Below are 24,041 nucleotides of genomic sequence, written 5' to 3'. Positions count from 1 at the left end.
TGAAATAAGAACAGAAATTAATAGATTAAACTGAAAAGATAAGTCCCAGAAATTAAAAAAAAAATGTCACAGAAAGGGAGTGATTGTAATTAAAAGAAAAAGGCTATGTACTGAGTTACAAATGCATAGAGGAAAAAAAATAACGTGATGGAAGAAGATAGAGCAGTCGCCAACCTGACTACGTGTGCCTCGCTGCGGGGCCGGGCGTCGCAAGGGCGCGCTGCCGACAGCGCAGGAATGACAATGCAAGCAGGTGGAGCGTGACATCTGTAGCATTGCTTCACTTCCACAATGGTAAATATCAGTGGTACAGTTCAATTTCGGTGGGCACTCTTTTCTTTTTAATTAAAAAAGTCAGTAGGTTGTGTAACCCGAGAAGTAACGGGCACGATGCCCGCGGCCAGCCCTGCCAGGCTGACCTGCGGCAGCGCAGGCACCCGTGTGGGAGAGCCTTCACACGCCTGCACTCTAGCAGAACTCACTGCCACTTCCCTGTAGCGAACTGCAGCTGGGTATTCAGACCTACATTTGCACAGACGTGGGGCTGCGGCACCGCCGCTGTTTAAGTACCAGGTTGTTGCGAGGGTGCCGAAGCTCTCCGACACACCGCCCGGGGTGCTCCTTCAGAAGTGGCCACGTCACTTTTTTTTCCCCACACCATGGCACTGAGCACTTGGACATGACAGCTTATTAAAAAAGCCTACTTCAGATTCCTCTCCACCAGGCTCGCGCCTATCTCACGCTCCATGCCGCAGCGCTTACTGCCCCAGACGCGCTCTCCTCGAACAGCCGGCTCCCAAGGGGACTCCACGTCTGCTCAGGGCTGTCCCCTGCCGCGAGCGCCACCGCAGCCTGCCCGAGCCACCCCCACGGCACCATCCCCGCTGCGCCCCCGCCACGCAGCACCCACGAGGAGCAGTGCTCCTGTGCCGCCCCTGCCGGGGTCTAATTGCTGTAAGGAACTTACGACCTGCAGGGAGAGCAACGCGGGCACGGCCCTAGCCCCGACACAGCCACGCCAGCCGAGGTGGCCGCTGCGCAGCTCCCCTTCCCCCCTTCCGAGCCCAATTTTCGAGCCGGCCCCTGGTGCAGAAGGCACCACTGGGGCCTGCAGTTAAGCGCACCTGCTTTCTAGAGGTGACAATTTGCTTTGATTTTCTTCTGCGTTCGCAATCTCTGCAAGAGATTGAAAATAACTAGCAACTAACTGTAAGGCCTGTTTTGAAAAACCTGGCCCTTAATAGAAGTATCTATAATGAGGGCTGGAGTCAAACGGCATCTCTGCTTTCAGCCAGCCGACACGTTCGTTTTAGACATGTTTATAATTAAAGTCATCTCTGCCGATTTTCATCATTTAACATATCAAAGCTGTCTCTCATTTATCTGTCTTCATACAAATGAGCTGGTGCAGGAGTCACGAGAACCCGGGAGGACAGCGAGAGACAGGCGAGCGCCTTCTGAAGCCTCCTCCAGCGTTCAAGCACACATCAGTGCCCGCCTGGAGAGTGCGTGCGTGCATTTGGGCGACCTTCCTGTGTTAGGGAGCAGCGCCTGGCCGAGCCCAGCACCCTGCTCCTGGCTGGAGGAGCTGCCAGCATGGGGCCGCTGCAGCTGGCGGCGGTACCAGCACCTGCCCTGTGTCCTGCCACCCCGGCACTGCCCGCGGGGCACCAGCCCCTGCCAGCCTGTTGGAGCCCCAGCGCCCTGCCAAGGCAGCGGTCGTTTTATCCATGTCTTCCAAAGAACCTGACTCAGTTTGAGAGGGCTGAAGCACAGGTGGGAAACAGGCAGTTGAGTTTAAAATAGAGCCTTAGCATTTGTGAATTTCAGCAGTGGAAAAGAAAATCTAACGAGTTTCCCTTGGTGCTATTCATCCTGCAGAAACCAGTTCTGCAGAAACTACCGTGCAAGGACATTATTCATCTTACGGATGTTAATAATGTGTATCCTTTCAAAGTAATGCTTCATCCTATTGACCCAGGGTTGAACACACGGACTTATCCTTGCCCCATTGTGCCCCCGGCAGAGCCAAGCACCGCTCTATGTTCTCTGACCCACCTATGGGTCCGTCCGGGAGGGTGCTCGGTGTCCTCACCACTGCGCCTGCAGCAACTTCACCACGGGCAGGGTTTCACTCGGTTTCTCAACTGACCTGAGCAAAGCTGTGCTTCCACCATTCCCTTCCTAAGCCATTAGAGAGCACGGCACAGGGCGGTGGGACCACTCGCATGGGACCTCAGCGCCGAGTGCGCTTGTGAACTGACCGTGCAACACGGAGGTTGCCGTGCCACGGTGTCCAGGTGGGCTTTAGCTACTAGTGGCGATAAACACAGCGGCCTGCTAGATCTCCCTGAGAAACGCTGAGGTGAAGTAAAAAGAAATTCTCAGTCCCATGCAGTTTCAGTCCCAGCGGCAGCCTTGAGGCCTCACGGTGCTGCGCAGGGGGAGCAGCGCCCGCAGCCCGCAGCCCTTGGAGGGGAGCGCACTGCACGGCCCAGGGAGGGAGCGAGAACAGCACAGAGCACACCCAACGAGCACACGCCGTGAGGAACTAACTGCTAGGAAGGACACCGAAGGTATCTGCGAACATACAGGAATGCTGGACTTTACTCCAAACTGCACTTCTAATGAATATGAACTTACCACAGAACATGTGTACGTGTGTGAGTCTGTGTGTGTGCCTGTACATTTATCTGTAATATATATATGAAAGAAAAAAACCATCAAAGGGAGGCTAATAGCTCTTAAATTATCTCTGTTGCTTTATGTTTTAATTTAAGAAGTTTGTTTTCAAATAACCAGTACCAATTTACACATTAATAAAAATGTCTTTAAAATATGTATATGTATATATATATATAAATATTTTTAATAGTAAAAAAAAAATGTTATGTGAGATGCTCCCTGCAGACTTGCCTGTCTCAACTTGCAGCTATGGATTTAAAAAAAAAAAAAAAAAGGAAAAAAAGGAAAAACTAAAGAAGGAAAGAAGGGAAAAAAAGCAAATCTGCAAATGAAATGTACATACCTGGGAATTGATAGCTGTAACTTGGGGCAAATCCAGGATATCCTCGGCCATACGTTGCAACAAAATTCGGGTAACCTTGATCACAGAAATATAAAAAAATAAAAATAAAAATAAATTAAAAAGGAGAGAGAGAAAAAAAAGTTTCAAGATTAATAAAGGTCTTTTAATTTATAAATATAATGCAAAATAACATGGAAGAAACTTGATTTTACTAGGGGGTACTCAAAAATGAGATTTATTCTGCTCATGCAAAACTGCAGAAAGGTTTCATTATTATCTTGAATAGAAACATCTAGAGATATATGACTGCTGATCACTTGCCTGCCTTGCTTTGTGCGTGAGACCTGTCACTCACGTAATTAACATGCACTTTGGTATCTGAAGTCCAAGGACTGTGCATACTTGTTAGCTGGAAGAGTAAATGCCAAATGCTAAGGCTAAACACATAACACAGGTTTGCTCTGACATTTGGAGAGCTTACAATGAATGTACTTTGCTTCAGAGCTATTGACAGTTGGAGATTAAGGTAGTAGTAATTCTTTATCCCAGGAGTGTGAAGGACAACAGTTAACACATCAAAGAGTTAGAGGCAGCAACGGCAATGAGCCAGAGTCAAAGAGCTTTTAATTTTTCAGGAAAGTAAAACCCAGATATGAGAACCGCTTCCTAAAGCAATTGCTAAGATACACACATCCAACCTCAGGCAGCTTTTGAAGTTTTATTATGAAAAAAATGCCACTCAAGACCATTTTGCTAATAAAAATGCCTACGTAAATGCACTAAGGCGCAATTGTGCCCTCTTCCACGCAGGGGATGGAAGCGAACAGTCACGCTGCGGGCAGGGCAGGGCCGCTCATACAGCTGCGGGTGCCGAAGCGAGGCAGGGCCGTGAGCACAGCCGGCCTCAGCCCCGTCCCCTCCCGCAGCCGTGTGGGACCAGGCCGCGCGGACAGAGGCAGCAGCGCCCACTGGGCCGCCCCACAGCCGCTTGCCCAAGGGTCTCGCCATGGCTGCCAGCCAGGCCAGGGCAGAGAGGTTGTGCTGGTCAGGCACCAGAGGTTTGCAACCTGTCAGACGTCAAGGCCCGAAACCGCGCGCGGGGCGGCAGCAGCCGAGGGGCCGCACGCTGCGGCCTCCCAGCCCTCACGCAGAGCCACGGCCGCCTCTGCCCCAGCCGGCGCTGCGGGTGCTGCATGCGGTCCTTTATGCTACAGAGGTTTCCTAAAACTGCATCCTCACTTCTGACCCTTCTGCTTGCTCAAATTCCTTGAAAACAGGAATTCTCCTTTGCAATTCCAACACTACTTAAAGCTCCCCTTGGCTACCAGTGTTAACCAGTCTGCCCAGACTCCTCCAGTCTCCAGGAAAGGCCTCTCAAGACCAAGAAATCATCTTAAGAAGTTTGTTCTCTCTCCACCTGAAGCCAACAGACATCCTGCAGTGGTGACAGCAGCAGCTGGGACGGACCTCAAGAACATGGGGAGCTGCTGAGCGGTTCCTCCGGAGGTCCTGTATCTCCGTGTTTGTTTATTCTTTAAAATACTAATACATTGTGCAGTAATTTTGCTGCCGCACCAAGTCTCTCCATTTATGATTAGATTTATATATAGATATAATATGCTATTAATCATAATCTAAAACAGGAAGATAAAAATGCTTGGATGAATTTTGATTATGGGATTAGGCAATGCCAGGGGAAAGCAGCCCTGCAATTGCAGGACAGCGCATGGCAGCTTTCAGCAGATATGTACACACTGCTTAGCCCCTGCCTATTTATTTCACAGCTCAACAGCTGGATTCCCTTAGAAATTAATCACCTCTGTCGTTAAATCAGATCTTTCAGAGTTAAGCTTTACAAACCCTTTTTCCTTTTTTTTTTTTTTAAACCTACGATATTGATAAATGGATTGTTTGCTAAGTAACTAGCGCCATTAACACCACTGCGAGCTCCACAATGAAAAATCGCTCTGCGGCACCGACCACAGCCACTCTCCTCGCCAAGAAGAAAACATTTGCTCCCATTCAGACCCAGATGACTCCGAGGCAGGCTCTGGCTGGTGACCTAGGGGGCCGTGCGGCCCCGTGTGCCGAGGAGCACCCAGGTCTGCCCCGGGGTGCGGATGCTGCGGGTGCATTTCATCGGCTGCCCCACAGGGTCGGGGCTGCGCCTGCCCCCATGCGTGTCCCAGACCTCGGGCAGCGTGCGGCAGCCCCGCTCTGCCCGGCCAAAGCCGCTGTGTCCAATGCCGGCAGTGTGGCTGCCCGGGTGGGGGTCTCGGCTGCATCCGCGGCGCTCAGCACTCTCTAGGTCAGGCAGATGAAATCATAAATTTATAATACAACATTACTTCAATTTTCCTCTTCATTTACTGCTGCAGTGCCCAGCTCTGCTCTAACAAGTCAAAACCCGATCCGTGCAGGGGAAATTGGCTGCCTGAATATCAATATCACATTAACACCATGCCCATGTGGCTGCTTCATCAAGCCAAATTATGGCCATGCTGACCTATCCACCATTTCCATTAGATGCCATTCTCACCCTGCACTGGGTACCGAACAGTTTATTTGCTTCAGTAGCCCTAGTGAATGACCAAACTCTTTCATCATCCCTTGTTGCTAAACCAAAAATCCAAGTTTTGCCTGGATTGCCTCCTCTGAAGCGAGACCCTACTGCCCATGGGAGCGCAAACTGAAACCAACACCCAAAACCACGTTCACAGCACCTTCACCCAGCTCCCTGCCTCTGCTGTCACCGGCAGCGGGCCCTGCACGCCCGCCCCGCAGGCTGGCCGAGCCAGCAGCCCACGCCTGGCCGCCTCGCAGAGCCCCGTCCTGGCCGCAGGATGGATCCTTGCCCGTGCTGGACGCTCCCCGGCCCGTGCATAGCACTGCTGTACCCAAGGTGACGGTGGTGGCTGCGGTATCGCCACGCTGACTACACGATGGTCACGGTCACGCTCCCGCGGGAGGGAACACCCGGTGCTGCCGCCAAGTCCGCTACTGCTGCAGCGTGCGGTCAGTGCTGCCGTACGGGGAAGGTCTCCCGGAGGAAAGCAAAGGCTCTGCTTCCAGGACAAAAACAACTGCGAGCAGGTAACACTGACCTTCTTACTTGCAGTTTACCTAAGGGTACCACAACGTTACTAGTGTTAAAGCCCATCATGGTGGACCCCCATTAAAGCCCAAGCATTACAGGCTATTTTACAGAAGGGGAAACTGGGCAGAGTGCCCCCCTTCCTCTATACACATGGCAACCTGGGGCCCTGGGCACTGAGCACCTCGCCAAGCGTGCACACAAGGTCACTGGGAAGGCAGGACACCCAAGCCGGACCCTCAGCTCCCTGATGTCCCAGCGCAGCGCCAGAGGGAGAAACAGTTTGTCTCCTCCACAGGAGGAAGTGTCCACAACCACTGAACCACCCTGTGGAAACATCTTTTAATTTTTAAATGTGGTGATCCGGGATAGACAAACCTCACGGTTAGTATACGGACACACTGCGTGAGCACTTTGGGGCCTGGGGACTCCTGCTTTTAAAATTAATTCAAGTACTTCAGTCGATGCATGAAAATTATGAGTTATATTATTATTATTAGTGCGGCTCAGAGTAAGGAACTCCAGGTTGTTTGCAAGGAAAGGTGCTGTCCTCCTGCCAAAGCGTCGCCCCACACTACAACAAGAATGCTCAGGCTCTTGCTTAAAAAAGCCTTGTCTGTGACCTTGACGTAAGCACCCGCTGCACCAGGGAATGTAGAATAAAAACCAGCTCCTACAGGCACATGGGGGTGACTGTGTACCAGGGAGCAGCTATGAAGAGAAACAGACCTGCTGTAAAAGTTGCCCCGTTGGTCCAAAAAAGTCTCCTACTGATCTGTCTCCTACTTCAAGGACAGGAAAAAGCTAAGCCCGAGCTGAGCACAGCTGTGCTAACCAGGGTGAACACCGCACCTGGAGCTGCTGCAGGAGCCCAGCGGCTCCTGGAAGTCCTGCCCGCCTGCTGGGAAGTGTGTGTCCAACACAGGGTTCCCTTTCCTTAATTCTGCCTCAGAGGCGGCTACTGCTCTATTAAAGAGTCTGATGGAAGAAAGGAATGACTTTCTTTGAAGGGCACAAGCTTCTTTTATGCATGACTTCAGCCTACCTCGACTGAACGTGTGCAGTAATGCAGAGCCCCGGTCTGCCTGGTGCAATGATATAAGCAGCCTGGTAGGGATTTTCTGAAATTTGGTGTTCATATCAGACATTATTTCAGCAGTCTCAGGGCAAAAGCTTTATGGGCTGTGCTCTCCTATCTCTGGAGGGGTTTGCAAGTTAAAAAGGGCTCAACTTTAATATTAAACACCTGCAAGCCTAAGATGCCCATCACCAAATGAAACGAGTGCTGTAGGGTCCTACCTCAGATCAAGCACTGCAGTAGCCACCCCCAGAGCCCGGCGTCCCTGCCGGGACCCCCACACCGGCAGCTGCCCCGACCCAGCCAGAGCTGCTGCAGGTGGGAGGGAAGGAGAGATGGAGACAACCTGCTGTTGATGTTTCCCCTCTTTGCTTTTCTCTTTTCTCTGTTTTTTTTTTTTCAGGTTTTCAGGTATGGACCTGAACAGAGAGCAGAAAGCAGGGGTAACACAGCAGCACCTACGTGGCCCCTGGCGAAGGGGCTCCACGGGTGATGGGTTTGTACCGGGAGCAGCTGGCAGGGGTGGGCTTCTGGGCGCTGTGCGAGCTTTCGGGCCCCGGCAGTCCTCACCCAGCTGAAGACGTGCGCTGCCTGCTGGTGCCTGCTCACCACGGAGCGTGTGAGAGCCTTGCCATCCTCCTGCCAGGTGGGCTGCCAGAGAGAAAGAGGTCACGGGAGCTGAAACCATTCCAGCCCGCTCTTTATGCAGAGTGGCTAATTAATGTTCCTGGTCTCCCCCGAGGATGCGCGCTTCCCATCAGCAGACAGAGACTGAGACAGCCCAGGAGCAGTCCTGGCAGAAGGCTCAGCCTGCCTGCACTCTCGCAGTCAAAAAATCCTTTCAGAAGAACACTTTAATTTTGTTCCAATCAACCAAATCATCACAGAAGCGGCTGCCTGTGCACCTTTAGACCCCGGCTGCTGCAGGCTCCTCAGGGAGGCTATGATTAATGAAAAAGACCAACTTCCTTAATAGCTTTGGAGGGAGTCACTCTCCACTCTTTCCTTTGGGTTGTCTTGTGCATTTGTTCCTTTGATTTCCTCCTCTGCCTGTGAACAGCATCTGGAGAAGGTGACCTTGGACAAGGGCTCCTGGAAAAAGGTATAAAAACCTTTCAAGAGCAGCTCCAATCCACTCGTTTTCAGTCCGGCCAAACGCCTAAAACGAGGAGTGGAGTAAATCTGACACGGGCCTTTTGGGATCTGCCCCCGTCAGCACACGACGCTGGGTCCTCGCTGTGCGACGGGTTAATTACACCCCCTGCTCCCCTCCGCGGCTGGCAGCGGGCAGGAGATGTGGGCTCCCCGCTGAGCCTCCTCCTGGTGCTCCCTCACCAGCCTTGAGGCCAACTCCTCCGGGCAGCCTTTGGGAAGGGGCTTGTAACGGCCGACCAGCCAGCCTCCGACTCTTGTGCTGCAGTTTTGTTGTTCAGCACTTAATTATTTAACACGGTGCCACCGTAGCAAGCAGGAACTTGGAAGATAAAAAAAACACACAGTGCGAGCTGATAACGAAGCATCTGGCCTTCACCATAAATCAATCGTTAATTCTGAGCAAGCCACTCTGATTTGAAATCTAGTAAGAGCACGCTAAAGGCCGCCCTGCGAGAAGCAGGGGAGCAGCACCAGTCCGGATGGCCCGCACCTGTGCAGCGGGAGGTAAACTTGTCAGCAGGCGTCCCACCGCGGCTGTCTGCAGGAGCCGATCCGCTCACCGAGGGCTTCTTTGTTCCTTCTTAAAGCCTGAAGCGATCTTTTTCCACAGAGGCAGCCCCAGCAGCAATTAGTCACACCGCACCTGAGGGCTCGATCTTCCTTTCAGGTCCCCAGGGCAGGCACCAGCTCCAGGAACTCCTCTCAGCTTTTTCTCCTTGCCAGGCTGCGAGGAGCACGGCGGAGCCGATGCCGTCCCCGCTCCCTGTGCCCAGCACCCAGCAGCCGTGCCGTGCCGTGCCACCGCGCACCCACCTCCGGGCCGCTGGGCACCGCGGCGCGGAAGCGGGAGAAGCAGAGCGGTACGTATGCACAGGCACACTGCGAACTCACAGGTAACGAAATCACAGACTGACTAGAGCAAGATAAATATTTTAACCATAAAATGTAATTTCCAAACACTTTGGGCAAGGGTGGCGGTGGAATGTGGGGACAGAAGAACAGATGATCGGCTGAAATAACCAAATTACACATCCCCAAAATGGATCGTTCCGGCCACCTGAAGAGAAGTGCTATTAATTCTGAGATACAACATGGCAGGGAAGTTTCTCCCATGACATCGAGCAGTGCCTGAAGTCAGACATCTCAGCAGAACACAGGAACCAAAGCCTCCGCCCTGACGCCCGCTCCAGGAGCCTTTGGGTCCTGCAGGGCCCCAGACCACGCTGCCCGTGGGCCCGCTCCGTGGAGCTTGGGAGCACTGAGCACCAGTTTTCAAGGCTCGTTTTCATGCTCAGGATCAACTAGGATTTTTCCTAGATTTTCAAATCTATGATCAACTAAACTTCAGAAAAATTCATCTCGAAAAGCTGAAGAGTGTCTTGTTTATGAAGCACTAGATGGACAGGTCTGCTGGGACAGTGGAGTTTCTACTCCTGCCACTGATGGAGAACATGGCACTCCTGAGATCAAAACCCACCACCCTCTTTGTGGGCCAGTCCCGCGGGGAACTGCCCGGTTCCACTTAAATAAAGCCTGGAAAAATTCCTAAGGGCGCCCTGCCTCTCCCCCCTCAGGCTGAAGGCAGAAAGTGCTGGTGCCAGGACCGCGGACACCCGGGGCCCCGCGCCCGCTGCAGCTGACGGGTGCCTTCGGGTGAGCGGCGCTGGGGGGTGACGGGCGAGGAGAACGGCCGCAGGGCTGCAGCTCCGGACAGAGCCCAGAGAGCACCCAGGAAAGGCTGCGGAGCAGGGAGGTGGCAGGGAAGGGTCACTTCTGCCTGGGGACACCACCAGCCCCCCCACCCCTCACGTACACTTTACAGACCCAGCAGATGACAACCGAGGGAAGGTCCGGCAATACGAAGGGAGCAGAAAGTGGAAAATACACGGGTTTTACAAAAAGACACTGGCAATGCGTTAGCAGGATTTTGGCTTAGTAAATCTGAGGACAGAATATCAAGAGGTTGGTTGTCAGACTATATAGAAAGAACAACTATCTAGGCAGAAACAAATGAGAACCAATTATAGCTAAATAGACCTCGTGCACAAATAGAATTTTGCCATTAAATATCATTTATCCCGTTTAATTAGTATTTTCTGGACACAATACACTGGACTAAAATACCGTTCCATCTCCTTGAAACTCGTAATTATTGTTGCGACCTATACTGTTACACATCTCCCTGCTTTCTCCATCTTGCATGCCATTTAAGAACCGGCAAGATTTTCAATTATCTATGCTGAACTGTCAAAGATACCTTTAAAAGAAGGGGAATAATGTGTGACTCAATTCCTCTAAAAAGGGGGAGAGATCATTTTTAGTCAGAATGAACACACTGCATCTTTCATCATTCTATTTTTTGCGAGTAAGAGTAAAACAGGCTATTTAAAACATCCATTTAAATGCAAATTTTTATATTCCAGGAAGGGGGGGAGTTAATCATTTACCACAGACAGGATTATTTTCCCCACTCCACCCCTGCTGAAGTTTTAGGCTCGCACTCACACAAGTGCCGAGATGTGCTCACCCCTACGCCTCACGCGTTCACAAATCAGGGAGACAACACAGGGGAGGCTCGCTCTGGAAGACGTTTGGTGGCTATTGCACACTTACCCAACATTCCCATCCCTAGCATAAAAGCGTCCATGGTATACGGTAATCCACGTGCCCTTCCTCTCGTCCCTGGTGGAAACATCACTTCTTTAGGTTGTGCTTTCTTACATTCTACCTATTGAGCAGAAACATGTACAAATGAGATGCAAATGAATTCCATGTAAATGTCAAATGCAGAACTGATCTACTTAAGGGGGGAGATTTATTTTTAGCATTTTCCTCCCCACACCGCCTCCCCCTCAAAGGTGAACTTTCAGAGTAGTGTAAACGGATTTAAAAGAGCAAACGTGTATGTCTCTTTAAACACATAGCAAACCAACGCCGTAAAGATGACAGAAATGCTGATTGAAGAAGTTGCCGTGGTCCTGAAAGGAAAACCTGCGCTGCGTTTACTCTCAATGACACTTGCGGGCGTGGAATGGATGGAGGAAAGTCTTCAGCACAGCTCTATTACAATCGATAGCAGAAAATGACTCTCGGTGATCATTACAAAAAGCTCCTTTTAAAACAGGAATAAAGAATCGATATTTCTACCCAGCAGAAAATTTCTGTAAACCCTATTAATAAACGATCTGCATTCTTTCACTTCCAGTTACTCCTGCTGCCCTTTGAAGTCACTTAATGCCGCGTTAATCACGTCGCCAGCCTCCGCTAACTCCTCTGCGGCCAGGCAGAGCCCCGGGGCTGGGACCCGCTCTGGGGAAGGGCCCTGAGGGGCCCGGGTGCACCTTCAGGGGCTGCTTCTGTGCCTCTGGACGGGACGGGGAGAAGCGAGCAGATGGCCCAGTGGCCGTGCTGTTGCTGCCTACCGGGGGCTTGCCCCGAGCAGCATCGTGTCCCCGTCACCTCCGGCACTCGTACCGGCAGGCAGAGGTGGGCGGGCGCCCAGGGGCAAGCAGCGACCACAGCAGACAAGCCCAGGGATGTCGCATAACGTGGCTAAATGCTTCTGTTCCTAATAGCCCTATCAGTGACAGTGTATTCATTGTCTTATGAAAACCAACCGCCTGTTCCTAGGCAACCTGATCAGTGAAAATTTCAGGTTTATACAGATTTCATTTAGGTAACATAAAGGTTAACTGACTGTAATGGGAGTATTTTAAACAAAACCACCTACTCCTCCCCTTTCTGCTGCAAACCTCGTGCAGATCCTACTTACTTTGCTTGCAACACATCCCAATGCTACAACGCTCACATCCCGCCAATGTTGTCAAAACATGCACTTCTTGAAAGCAAACTGCCCGAATCTGGTTAAGTTTGGAGGAATATTCTTCCGGAGTTGTGCCCTGGTACTCCCCTGCTAGCAGATGTCTGTGCCCTTGCAGGAGGCCTCGGGAGCAGCGCTGCGCGGGACGGGACACGGAGCGGGATGGCGCGTGTGCATGCTGCAGGCACACGATGGGATGGAAAGCCCCGCGGTGCCCCACAGGCTTTCCGTGCCCTGACATTAAGATAAAGAGAGAAGGAAAAGGAAGGAAGCAAAACACTCCGCCAGCCAACTCCCTGGCCAGCAGCTCACAGCCTGCGGTGCCGCGGGCACAGCAGGGCGGGGAAGGCAGTGGCCAGGACCCCCGGTGGGTCTCAGCCTGCGGGGGTGCCTGCCGCACTGTTTCCATCCACCCCAAAACCTCAGCGCCCCCAGGACCCTCCCAACCCAAGGGCAGCAACCTGCTGCGTGTGACTCCCCATCACTGCCTCCAAGAGCCCAGGGCTCTTCATGTGCTCGAAATGCCGAGCACAAGCGCCAGCCTCCCCGATGCCTCACGCGCCAGCAAAGCAGCTCGGCAATATCCTCTGAAACTTTCCTCGGCTTATTTTTAATCAGAGAGACATTTAACAGGAGTGTGCCAATCTAATTTCTCCAGCCAAATTGCAGCAGGGTGATCGCCAGAAGTGTATCATCTCATTTCTCAGCCATATTCCTCGGGTTCGCCACCACTCAAAATGTCACGGAGGCATTGGTTACACCTCATAGCTGCTTTCGCTGCAAATATTCAGGATGATAAAAACAATCTAGCCTGGCTCGACGGACAATTAACAGGAAAATGAAGTTTGGATTAGCACCGTTAGAAACAATAACCCAGTAATTAGCTTTTGCAACCACAAAACAGCCTACCGCTGCTCTCTGAAAGACTAGCTTAATTTATGATTTTCACAGCACACGAGGATATAAAGGGAATGGTAGCGAGCTGCAAAGGAGTTTTAACTCAGATTTAAAGGAAAAGAAAAAGCCACCAGTAGGAAAGAGAAATAATTCCTAAGCCTTGTAAACAAATACGCCCCATACGGAGGGCAGAAATATTTGCCATTATCCAGCAGAGACGTCTCTGCTCCGGGCCGCGTGATGTGCGGGTGCAGATCCGTGAGCACACTCAGTGTGCAGAGGCAGCAGTGCCTGACGTGCTCGCGGAAGCTGCCCGAGCCCCATCCCACCGGCAAACGGGGACAGTGAAGCAGGAGGTGAGGGGCCAGGCTGCTCGGGACCGGGACGGCTGTCACCACCCGCAGCAATGGTGACCACAGGGCAGAACCCCAGGGGACCACGGGGCAGGCTGTCCCAGCGGGGCCCGCAGTCGGGCTCCCGCCTGGGGGGAGCATCTGATGGGAAGGCGGCTCAGCTCCGCACCGCGTCACCCCCAGGAGCCTGCCTGATGCGGGCACGTATGCGTAAACCTGGATCCTACACTCACTTCCAGTTCAGCATTTCTGCACTCCTTGATCATTGCCAGATTGTCTTCCGCCTCCCCTGCACGAAAGATGTGCTTTAGTTCCGGCAGCCTAACAAAGAAAGTTTTAACTCTAAATCGAGAAAAAAAAAAAGGACAAGGAAACTAAAATTTGCTATTTTTGTTTAGTCTAGTTTGGAGAATTAACATTACACTGGGGTGCTCCTGGGTCAAGACAAGCAGTCAAAGCCACTAGAACCCAGGACGGCTGAGATGGGGAGTGAAAAGCCTCTTATACCCAGAGCAACAGAACAGGCTGTCAGCTCGCAGCACCAGGATGTTTCAAAAAATATGGCTAACAGCTTTCCAGGGAAACCAGAGCTATTTTGAGGAGAGCGGAGTGCTCCCATGTTCACAATGCACAAAAAATCTATTTTACCGCCCAAAGACAAGGCAACTCTGTCTTGCCAGCAAAGTGCACTTCACAGTTAGTTGAGATGGGATTACCTCGGGGACCCCCTGCCACTCATGCCATGGCAAGCCAAACTCTCTCTCCTCTAACAGCAACCTGTGTTCACCAACAATGCTGCGAAGGTAGCACTACACCAGAAGCAGAAGAAAGGTTTTTAAGCACATTTAAAAACAGCATTACATCACTGACCAAGGTGGGATGGGGACACTGGGCTCAGAAGTTGCTTGGCGCATCCTCAGGCTGCAGGAGATGCTGGAGAAGTGCAGTCTGAAAGTTTCTTGCAATTTTCTTGTCCCCCAAAGCCCCCAGCACCAGGCAGCTCCCCGCTGTCCTGCGCAGGCTGCTGAACCTGGCCACGCCAGGGGAACGCGACAAGGGCAGCGTCACCACCCGTCTCACCAGCTACGTCACTCACAGGCACATCCGAGATCGACGTTAGAGGAATGCATCCAGGCTGCAGGCGGCCTGCAGTGTCCTTCAGCTGACAGGAGGGGTTTCCAGCGCTGCCGCACCTTGCCGGCTTCAGGCTTCTCCTGAGCATCGTGATCGCCAGCGACCCCCTGCAGAGCCGTCCCGCGCGGGCCCTGCCTCCCTCGCGGCAGCACAGCCATCGCCACGACCCTCATCCTCCTTGCATGACCTGACAGCAGTGCCACAACCAGCAGCACGTCAGGCTCCAGCTCCAGGAGCAGGGAAAGCAGCCCTGCAGCGGGACACGAGGAGCAGCAGCGCAGCCCCGTGACGGCCCACAAGCACGGCCCGGAGCCGGGCTCCGTGCGTGGTGGCAGCTCCTTGGGGCAAGTCCTGCAGACCCGTAAAATGGGCGACCCCAGCTCCAGGGAGCCTGCTGGCATGGCAGCAGAGCCCTGCTCCCTGCCTCCTGCACGTGGGCACGGCTCGGCCTCTCCGGGAACGGGGTGCCTCGGACCCTGCGTGAAGACCCGAAGGCAGAGGCGCATGGTGCACACCACATCCACAGCCCCAGCACGCAGTGAAGGCTGCCAGTGCTGGGAGAAGCCCGAGCAGTGCTGATACATTAAAAACGAGCCACGAACAAACCAGGCCACCGAATCCACCGGGCAGGAGAAAGAAAGCTACAGGTGCCTGGCAATGCGAGCCTGTTTTCGAACAGCTGACCGGAGGTGGCGACTTGCAGCCCAGCGGGGGCAGCCCAGCTCCCCGCACGTGTCACCCTGTCCCTAGGATGTGAACAACTTTATCGCAGCCAAATCGCAAAGAAAATCAATGACTCCATCACATTTCTTTTCTGGCTACTTTTGCACCCCCCTAGAAAACCATTTTTTGGGGCAAAGCAGCCTGCTTGTGCGAGAAGAACAATGTTCTGGGGACATTTTGCTGTGGTTATTTATTCTGTCCCCCTCCCCTCGGAGTTTGGAGAGAATCCGTGGCCTCCCACGTAAATTCCAGGTTTCATTTATTAAACACCTCGCTGGCATTTTCTTTTCACTTGCACACTGCTCGTTTAATATTACTCTTGACATTCTAAGCTTTATGGATGGCAACAGAAGCAGAATGGGAGGGCTAAAAATAGCCTGCACGGAAAGGGAGGCTGCAAATGGGCTCAGGAACAGCAGCCACCCGCTGCCCCTGCTCGGGGGCGATGGCAGTGAGTGCAGCGCACGGTGCCCGCGCACCTCGGGACCAGGATGGCCGGCACCTGCTCCCCGTGCCGCGCAGCACTCGGGGGGGACATGTTAAAAACAAAGCAGGAGTGGTCAGTCCCCAAGGGGGCCGCAGGAAGTGTGTCCGTGTCCGGCCCTGATCCGCGTGTCACTGCCGGCCATCTGCACCAGCTCGCTGTCACACATGCGTGCACGGGCTCTCCCGCTCCTGCCTGGGCTTGGTAATTAATCTGCAGACACATCAGCAACACGATGAGTCAGTCCCAAGACAGGATCATGTCTCATCTCCTCCCTCGTGGGCCGCTTTTAAAATTAGTGCTGTAGAAGAAGTGACAAGGAGAGCATGCTCAAGGCACCGTGGCACCTGGATCACGCACCAAGCAGGCACAGAGTGCCGGGAAGAATGTACTTTAATTATCCGCGACAACAAAACACCAACAGCCTACACTGCTTCTTTTGCTCCTTGTGACGTTCCTCAAGTGTTTTCGCCCTGTCCCATCCTGCAGGCTGCCGGCGCTGCTGTTCCCTTACCACGCAGCCTCTCAGCGGAGAAGAAACCCTCCAGCAGCAACCCCAGCTCTGCCCCAGCAGGGGCACGCCAGCAGCAAACAGCGCGGGATTTTAACAGCAGAGCAAAGCCCAACCCGAGATTCGTGGCAAAGGAAGGGAAGCAGCCCTGGACCTTGCGCTCACTCGTGCCTCCAGGTACCCGTCCCGCGGACGCACAGCTTCAGCTGGAAGCTGCACGTGCCGTGCTCCTGCGGGGAACCCGTCTGGGTGGCCGCACACACGTCTCCCCCTCCCCACAGGAGGCACCCAGCGCCGTGCTCTGCCCTGCTGTGTGCTCCCCGGGGCTGGGGCTCGGCGTCACGCTGCTGCTCTGCCTCCCAGCACCCCGCCAGGCGACCCGGGCCGCCCCGGTTTGCACCAGGCGAAGGCTGAGTCGTGCTCCAAAGGGAAACGTCTTGTGTGAAGGAAGTACACCCATGGAGCGTTACCCTACAGGCACCCGCCCTCGAATTAAGCAGCAGGAGAGTCACCGAGCACAGCACTGTAGTTCTGCCTTCCCAGCTGACAAGTCTTACCTAAATTTACATCTAAAGTGTTTCTGATTTGTGGCTGGGTCTGTTGTTCCTGGGCTGGGGTGGGGGCGTTTGGTGTTACTTCTTGTTTTGTTTTAAGGCAGATTAATCAGCATTTAGTGACTAGACGGGAATGAAACCTCCCCCACAGCCCACATTTATCTCACGCCACGCAGCACTGATGGCAGGAGGAAACTCCCGAAGGAGCGCTGGCACCAAGGGATGCGGGGAGAGCAGCAAGAGGCCGGGCCGGGCCGGAGGCAAAGCCCACGGCACGCATCGGGGCTGGGGCAGGGGGCTGGCATAGGGCACGGCGGGTTGCCCCGGCCCTGCCTCAGTACCTCACCACCACAGTCGCCAAAGGGGTTGTTACTTTTATTTCCGATGCATATTGCAGTCGGGAACAATATGAAGAATATTATTTCAGTGCCCTGGGAAAAATTAGCAAGTCAAATATTGAATCAGGCCTCCAGCATATGCCAAGGAGATTGCTTTGATCTTATCCACACTAAAAGCTCTATTATTGAATTTAAAGTCTGTGAACACATATCAGACCAATATACAATGCATATCTGAATACACATTTGAGAAGCAAAGGATGTTTTGACAAAGGGAAAAAGAATATTTTAGCCAAAAATATCAAAGTTTTTGCATCGATTGAAATACAAATGCCCTTTTTCATCTGGCTCAGTGGCTTTACTGACAGGGCAACCCGCAACCTGGGACTCGATGTCATTTAGGAAAAACTTCACGAGGGGCCTGGCTGCCGGGCTGGGCCTGGCCGGGGAACGCCGGCGCTCGATGGCAGGGCCGCAGCAGCCGCAGCACCAGAGCAAGGCTCCGCACCCCGACCCCGCAGCACCGCGCACTGGGACACCGCAACCGGCTCCTGGGATGGCACGGCCCCGGGCACGTCTGTGACCGCTGGGGAGACCTCGCTGGCACCGACCCGCGCGTCAGAAAGAGCACTTACCATTTTATTATTGATTTCGTGGAAGTGAATTTCACAGACTTTTTCCACCACGTCTTCATTTTCAAAAGTAACGAACCCAAAACCTGTTCGATAAAGGAATAAAAAGGGGAGGAGGAAAGGAAAATGTTAGTGAAGTCAAACAGCTTTCATTCTAATAAAGCATTACTTGGCCTTCTGGATTTCGGAAAACTTTCACAGAAATACGCACATGTAAATATACCTGCTTTCTACAGGGCTGCTGCCGAGCTCATTACAGACTAATGGAGGGAAGGAGCATCATCTCAGAGAAAATTAATACGGTTCTGTTACAGCTCTTCCATAGGACTTAATGGAGAATTAAAACCTCCTTATGGATTTTTTGATCCACCCTGAAGAATTTAATGGATAGTTACACCCTGGTTACAAGACGGCTCAGAAACTACAATAAGGCTATATTTTCTTTTACACCTTACGGTTTTTAAGAGCAACCTCTACAAAACCCAATTATATGTCTACGGAACCATATTGATTTTATCTCCTGTTTAATTCCATGGGACTTCTCCATTAGGGCTGACTCATTACATGACCAAAAAAAAAACAAAACCCGTGAGGACAGAAGATGATTCCTCGGTTACCCCTCGCTGCCCCGGCGATGAGGCAGCCACTAACGGTTGCACAGGCACGTGGCAGAGCTTTGTGCCTGGGCCGGCCGAGCGCCGGAGGTGCTCATTTATCCCCTTCTTCCTGAATGACTTCCTCTACTGCCTCATCAGGACATCCTGAGGCCGCTAAGAAGCCGCTACGTTTGAGGCCTCTGATCTAATCACTCCTCTCCTCTGCGCTGCCGCTTCAAAGGAGCTGCGGATTTGGGCTGGTTTAGGGTTGTTTGATGCCTGCTGCCCGCCTGTAGCTGTACACGGTTTGCTCTGCTGGCTCCACGCGGCTGCAGATACGCTGCACGGAGGAATCTGGCAGCCCACCACAGCTCTACGCATTAATTCTCCCTGCTCATTTCTTTTTTTTTAAAAGAAATATCAAGCTAACAGAAAAATCTAATGTACTACATTCCTGGCAATGACTTGATGAATAAACATCATCAGTGATTAACCTAATGAAACCTTACAAATGTACCAACAGAATGAGCTTCACCCCCTGACCCGGCCCGGGAGCGGTGCTGGCCCCGCGTGCCGGCAGAGCAGCGTCGCACCGTGCCACCACCAGCGGAGCCGGGTGCCACCAGCATCCCCGTCACACCATGGCACGGGGCAGGGGTGACCCCAGGCCTCGTGCCTGTCCCCACTGCGAGCTGGGCCACCTCGTGCCACCAGCCCCGCTGCTCGGGAGCACAGCGATGGCACCTCATCCCAAACCCGTGCCACAGCGCCGCAGGGCGTGCTCCTGGCCCTGTGTGAAGCCACGAGGCCGAGTCTCTGGACCCTCTCCTTGGGGGAAAAAACCACTAGAAATGGTTTGTAGCTCTCCCCCGAGGTGTACCACGTCGTCTAATGGTGCAACCCGGCTCCCAGAGCTCCGCACTACTTTGCTTTGTGCTGCACATAGCAGCTCTAGGTGTTTTACCTGACCTAGGTCTTTTATTTGCCTTCCAAGTTACTCCATTTAAATCCACCTTAAGCAGAGCTGCAGTCAGAACTGGAATTTTTGTGGTTAACTGGCTGAGCACAGCACCCCAGGCCGCCGGGCAGCACCTTGTGCCGGCAGGGACTGGGGCTGCGGGCGGCGCGGCCGGACCCGGCTCTGCCCAGCACAGCGAGCGTCCAGCCGGGCCCGCACGTCGTTAGCAGCCTCAGCACCACGAGCGTCTTCATCATTAGTAACTCATTAGCGAATTCTGCACTTGAGGATTTCTCCTTCGTCTTCTGTCAGGTCTCGCTGCCAGAATGGAGCCGGGAAGGGGAATTTAGAGGAGATTAGCACTAATATGCAGAGCACCGCCAGAAAGCCCACCGCGGGCATTAGGCGCTCGGACCAGGAAAGAAGTTTCCCATCCTCATCCCACTCCATCTGGCTGAAACACAGGTTTATCAAGAAATTATTTCTCTGATTATATCAGATAGCCTCTCAGCTTTCTTTATTTACAGATTTTATAACACGAATAAAATAACAGTCCATAGGTGTCAACGCTCATTTGCAGGGTTTTAAACATCCACGCCACTCACACAGGCAAGTTAAAAACAGACTTGAGAGGGTCTGTAAGAAAACCCAGCGTTATCTTTCGTTTGTTCCTCTCCGGACAAGCACAGGAGTAGTGAAAAACACTGATCACCTCTCAGTGCCGCGGTGTGGCCGTGCAATCCCTGCACTTGCTGGACGGGGAAGTAACCAGAGGATTTTAATCTGCACATATACAAGCACTTAAATCCATAGGATGCTGTTCAAGAGATCCTACTGCTCCTTAAATGAGCAACCCCCAAGAGATCATATACCCCAGAGCTAAAAACTTCATAAAACTGACTGGTAACGGGTCCTTCTTTGTTTCACTTTTTAAATATTAGATTACAACTTTCAGTAATTGCACATATAAAAAATATTACTGTATGCATGCCTTATTAGTTAGTGTAATGAATACATGCTCATTTTTAAATTACCAAAACTCTTAGAAACCTTCCTGGACTAAATAGACAATTATTTCTTATGAGAGGTACTAGGAGTCAACAAAAAATGGTCCTTGGAAAGTGTATGAAAAAGATTAACACAAAACAAAGAAGGCTGTTTAAAATGGTGACATAAATAGGATTCCGGTTGTCAAGGAGCACACATTTTAAAATGAAATTATACTGCATCCTTCTGAATGAAGCTATTATTGGAAGCTAACAAGCTCTATTTAAGAGATAAGCATTTAACAGAGTCAAACAGTTTGGTTTTTTTATTCAAATGAATAAAACTGAATATTCATTTGAATAATCTTTTCTGTAAAAGAAAAGACAAAGAAGAGGGGGAAAAAAATAAAATACGAGGCAAACTGATGCCCCCATATGAGAGGCACCAAGCCAAGAGTGAGCACTAAAGGAAGCTGAGACACGTATTCATGACCTTCAGGTGAAAAAAACCCTCCTTTAGCATCTGCTCAAAAAAAAGGAGTCATTTCACTCTATTCAAACGCCAGTTACTGGGCGATGACAGGCGCCGCCAGGATGCGGATCTGCCGGGGAGCCGGCTACTGCGAGCAAGCCTCGCGCGAAGAGCAGGCGCGGGTCGGATCCTGCCTGTGTGCAGAGCTCCTGCTGCCCATGGAAGCGAAGCTGGGCAGGGAGGGGGCTGCCCGACTGGTCATTTTCACGGGGAAACAGGTACAAGTGTGCGGTGCACAGGGGAGGGCAAAACCTGGGGGAATACGTCTTAGCGCAAAGCGAGACGGTCACAAGCATCCACGCAGCCCTGTTCCCCTGCAAACATTTGCAATGTGCCTGCCAACACCAGCCCAGAGGGTTCGTGTCCAGCCACGTGGGACACGTCCCCAGCATGCCTTCGCTACTCCAAAAACCCCCTTTTGGTCCAGAGCCTTGTTCAGCCCGGGAAGATGCCCAGGTCCGTGGGTGGGAGGCTCTGGGCAGAGGAGCCCTGCTGCAGCACTTCCTGCCACAGCACTCCAGAAATGAGAGAAACGCTGCTCAGAGAAAGTGGCTGAAACCATAAAAAGATTAAAGCAACTTAAAAAAAATCAGTGGGAGCCATAAATAATATTAAGAAGCAGTACTGAAGATACCAAATGTCAGTGCTCCTGTGTTCTGCATTTTGTTTTTTTCACGCTCGAATCAACTATATTTCACACCTTTGTCGTCACTTGAGAAGTTTTATGTCAACCTCAGTAAAATATAGCTGAGATGACGACACCATTGCTATGAAATATATCTCCTTTCTCTTGCTAGTTGGCAGCAGCTTTTCCACAGCCAGGCTTTTATCTGGTGTACAGCAATATATATTACAGCTGCGATTGTACATACCGAGGACGTCACTCAGCAGCAGAATTGCGCGAAAGCAGCTTACCCGGTGAAAGGTCTTGCTCTTTCAAGCCCGCACGTACGTTAAAGCGAGCAAAACAAGGTGATCGCATCCTGCGCCAAAAAGGTTAAACCCGGGCTAATGCTGGGGTTGGCCACAGAGGCTGTGACGGACAGACCGGGACCCTGGCCTCAACAGCGTGCCCTGCCCTGGTCTGGGGGCTAGCACCCCTAGCAGCCACCCAACCAAACCCAACCCAACCCAACCCAACCCAAGCTCCACCACCGCTCATCACCGCCTGCCAGCCCCATGCCTTTCCCTGAGGCAGGGTGAAGAGAAGAGGTGCACGGACACCTCTGCTTCACGAAGAGACTCCTCAGCCACAGAGACCGGTGCTCTGGTGGACGAACACACTGCAGTGAGCGCTGGAGGAGCCTGTTCCAATTCCCAGGCTGTCTCAGGGTCACCCCGCAATGTGGAGGAGGTCACTTCATCTCATCTGCATCTGCAGGGCTCCCTTTCACCCAAGTTGGGTCTGTATTGTCTCGTTAGACTGCGCGGTCTTCGCAGCTGGGACTGCTTCTTACTGTATTTATAGCATGCCAAAGTATGAGATAGCTCCTTAAAGGGCTCTGGGAAATAAGTAATCACCGAGGCTCTTTTGTGCCTACACAATAATCCGCAAAACCAAGGGAAGTAGACAAGAGCAAGGAGAGGAGAAGGGAAGAGATTTACATGGTTCACATCATACCAATAAGCGACGCTTAAATCTTACTCCTGCTGCTAGGCAAGAATAACCTGGCAGCCGCCTGCTGGCGCGCTCATTACCGCGGGACCAGGCTCCTCTAACGCTCGCAGGACGCCGCCGCGGCCACCTCCTTCTCCAGGCCCCCGGCACCCGGCACGGTGCGAGCACAGCACGGCCCCGGCCCCGGGGCTTGCAGCGGCTGTGCTGAGGGATGTGGATCCCCCGACAGCCCTGCGGAAGCACAGCACTATAATGAGGAAATGTTAGTTCAGGCTGCATTCCCCTTCTGTGTACCTCAGTACCTGATCTTCTCGTTTGTTTCCTTTACGCCTCTCCTTTTCTCCCCTTACTTAAGTGACTTAAGCTTCGAAGCACAGAAACGTCCGGGCCTGCTGAGGCATTATTTATGCACCTGCTTTCTTGTTTATACCAATAGTTTTGGCAGCTGGTCCCGTAAACTGTAATAAAATGCTTTTCAAAAAGAAAAAGGAAAAAAAAAAAAGAAATGTGACCAGACAAGCCAGGCATAATAATATTAAATCCCATGTCAATTAATTTTTCCTCCTCTTGATAAACGAGCCCCATTCCATCCATTAATAATGAGGGAAGAAACAAGAAAAGTTGACACTAGTTTAATTTATTTTCTCAACTTGCCTGGTCATATTTCTCCCTGTTGCAAAGCTTTCTGGTGCTGCTGGGAATTGCAAGTGGCTCCCACACAGTCGATGCATAGATTGGTGTGAATCAATACAGTTCTGCTTTATTCACACATCCCTTGTAATCAGAAGGGAAAAAGTTACTTAGTAAGCTATCTCGCACCCGGCTGCCAGGCCGCCTCATAATAATAATAACGAACCTGCACGGGAGGGGAGGGGGGCCGGGGAACCCAGGCTGCTAATCACTGCCACCGGAGCCCGTGTTTACAGACAGGCAGAGCAAAGTGAGCAGAGAGGCCGGGACTTTTTAATTGCTCAGACAGGGAAGCAGGGATGGTTCCAGCTTCGTGCTGTCTGGAAGGCAATTCGCAGCCTGGATCAGGGCCCCCCAGGGACAGCCGCTGCTCTGCTCCAAGAGCCAGAACCCAGCCGTCAGGACTCCCAAAACCCGGCCCCGACTTTGCCACCTTCCTACTTTGTGTCCCTGGACAAGTCGCTGGACTCTTCCTCGTGTTCCAGGTCCCGTGTAGCTTCACCTCTGCTTCCAAGTCCCTTCCAGGACGCCTCCATCTGCCATACCGCAGCTCAGCTCGTCACAGCTCACAGCTGTCAGACCAGAGCTGTGGTTCCTCCTTAGCCCTGCTTCCTGCGCCGCACGCACGAAAAGGGGGTTCCTGCTTCCTAGGAAGCAAGTGCCCACGTCCACTGAGCACAACCACGGCACGCCTCTCTCCTTTCACCTCCTGCTCTCCAGGGAGCCACCGCCAGACCCGAGGCACCGCGCGGAGGCAGCCCCGCTCCCCGCAGAACGAGGCCTCAACCCCAGCATCCCGGGCCCGCACCGGGCAGGGGTGTGCCAGGAGCCAGGAGGGGAAAGAGAAGGTTAACGCCTGC

The 24,041-nt window shown here is 52.4% G+C and overlaps 1 protein-coding gene across 17 annotated transcripts in view; it reads right to left on the bottom strand.

The window, feature by feature from the left end:
* MSI2 (musashi RNA binding protein 2) overlaps positions 1 to 24,041 on the bottom strand; it is a 238,687-nt gene that overhangs the window by 41,167 nt on the left and 173,479 nt on the right. For 13 of the 17 annotated variants that reach the window (XM_083805959.1, XM_083805955.1, XM_083805954.1 and 10 more), the window contains 3 exons: positions 17,805 to 17,887; positions 10,969 to 11,083; positions 3,029 to 3,103 (listed from right to left, as the gene is read on the bottom strand). In XM_083805959.1, the coding sequence (XP_083662085.1) occupies positions 3,029 to 3,103; positions 10,969 to 11,083; positions 17,805 to 17,887 (273 nt within the window). Of the gene's footprint in view, positions 1 to 7; positions 2,581 to 3,028; positions 3,104 to 10,968; positions 11,084 to 17,804; positions 17,888 to 24,041 lie in introns of those variants that run through there. The other 4 variants (XR_014574159.1, XM_083805952.1, XM_083805951.1 and 1 more) reach the window with 3 other exon arrangements.

The sequence above is a fragment of the Anser anser genome, assembly GCF_964211835.1.
Source record: "Anser anser genome assembly, chromosome: 20".
NCBI lineage: Eukaryota > Metazoa > Chordata > Aves > Anseriformes > Anatidae > Anser > Anser anser.
This window is presented reverse-complemented; position numbering and strand designations above follow the sequence as displayed.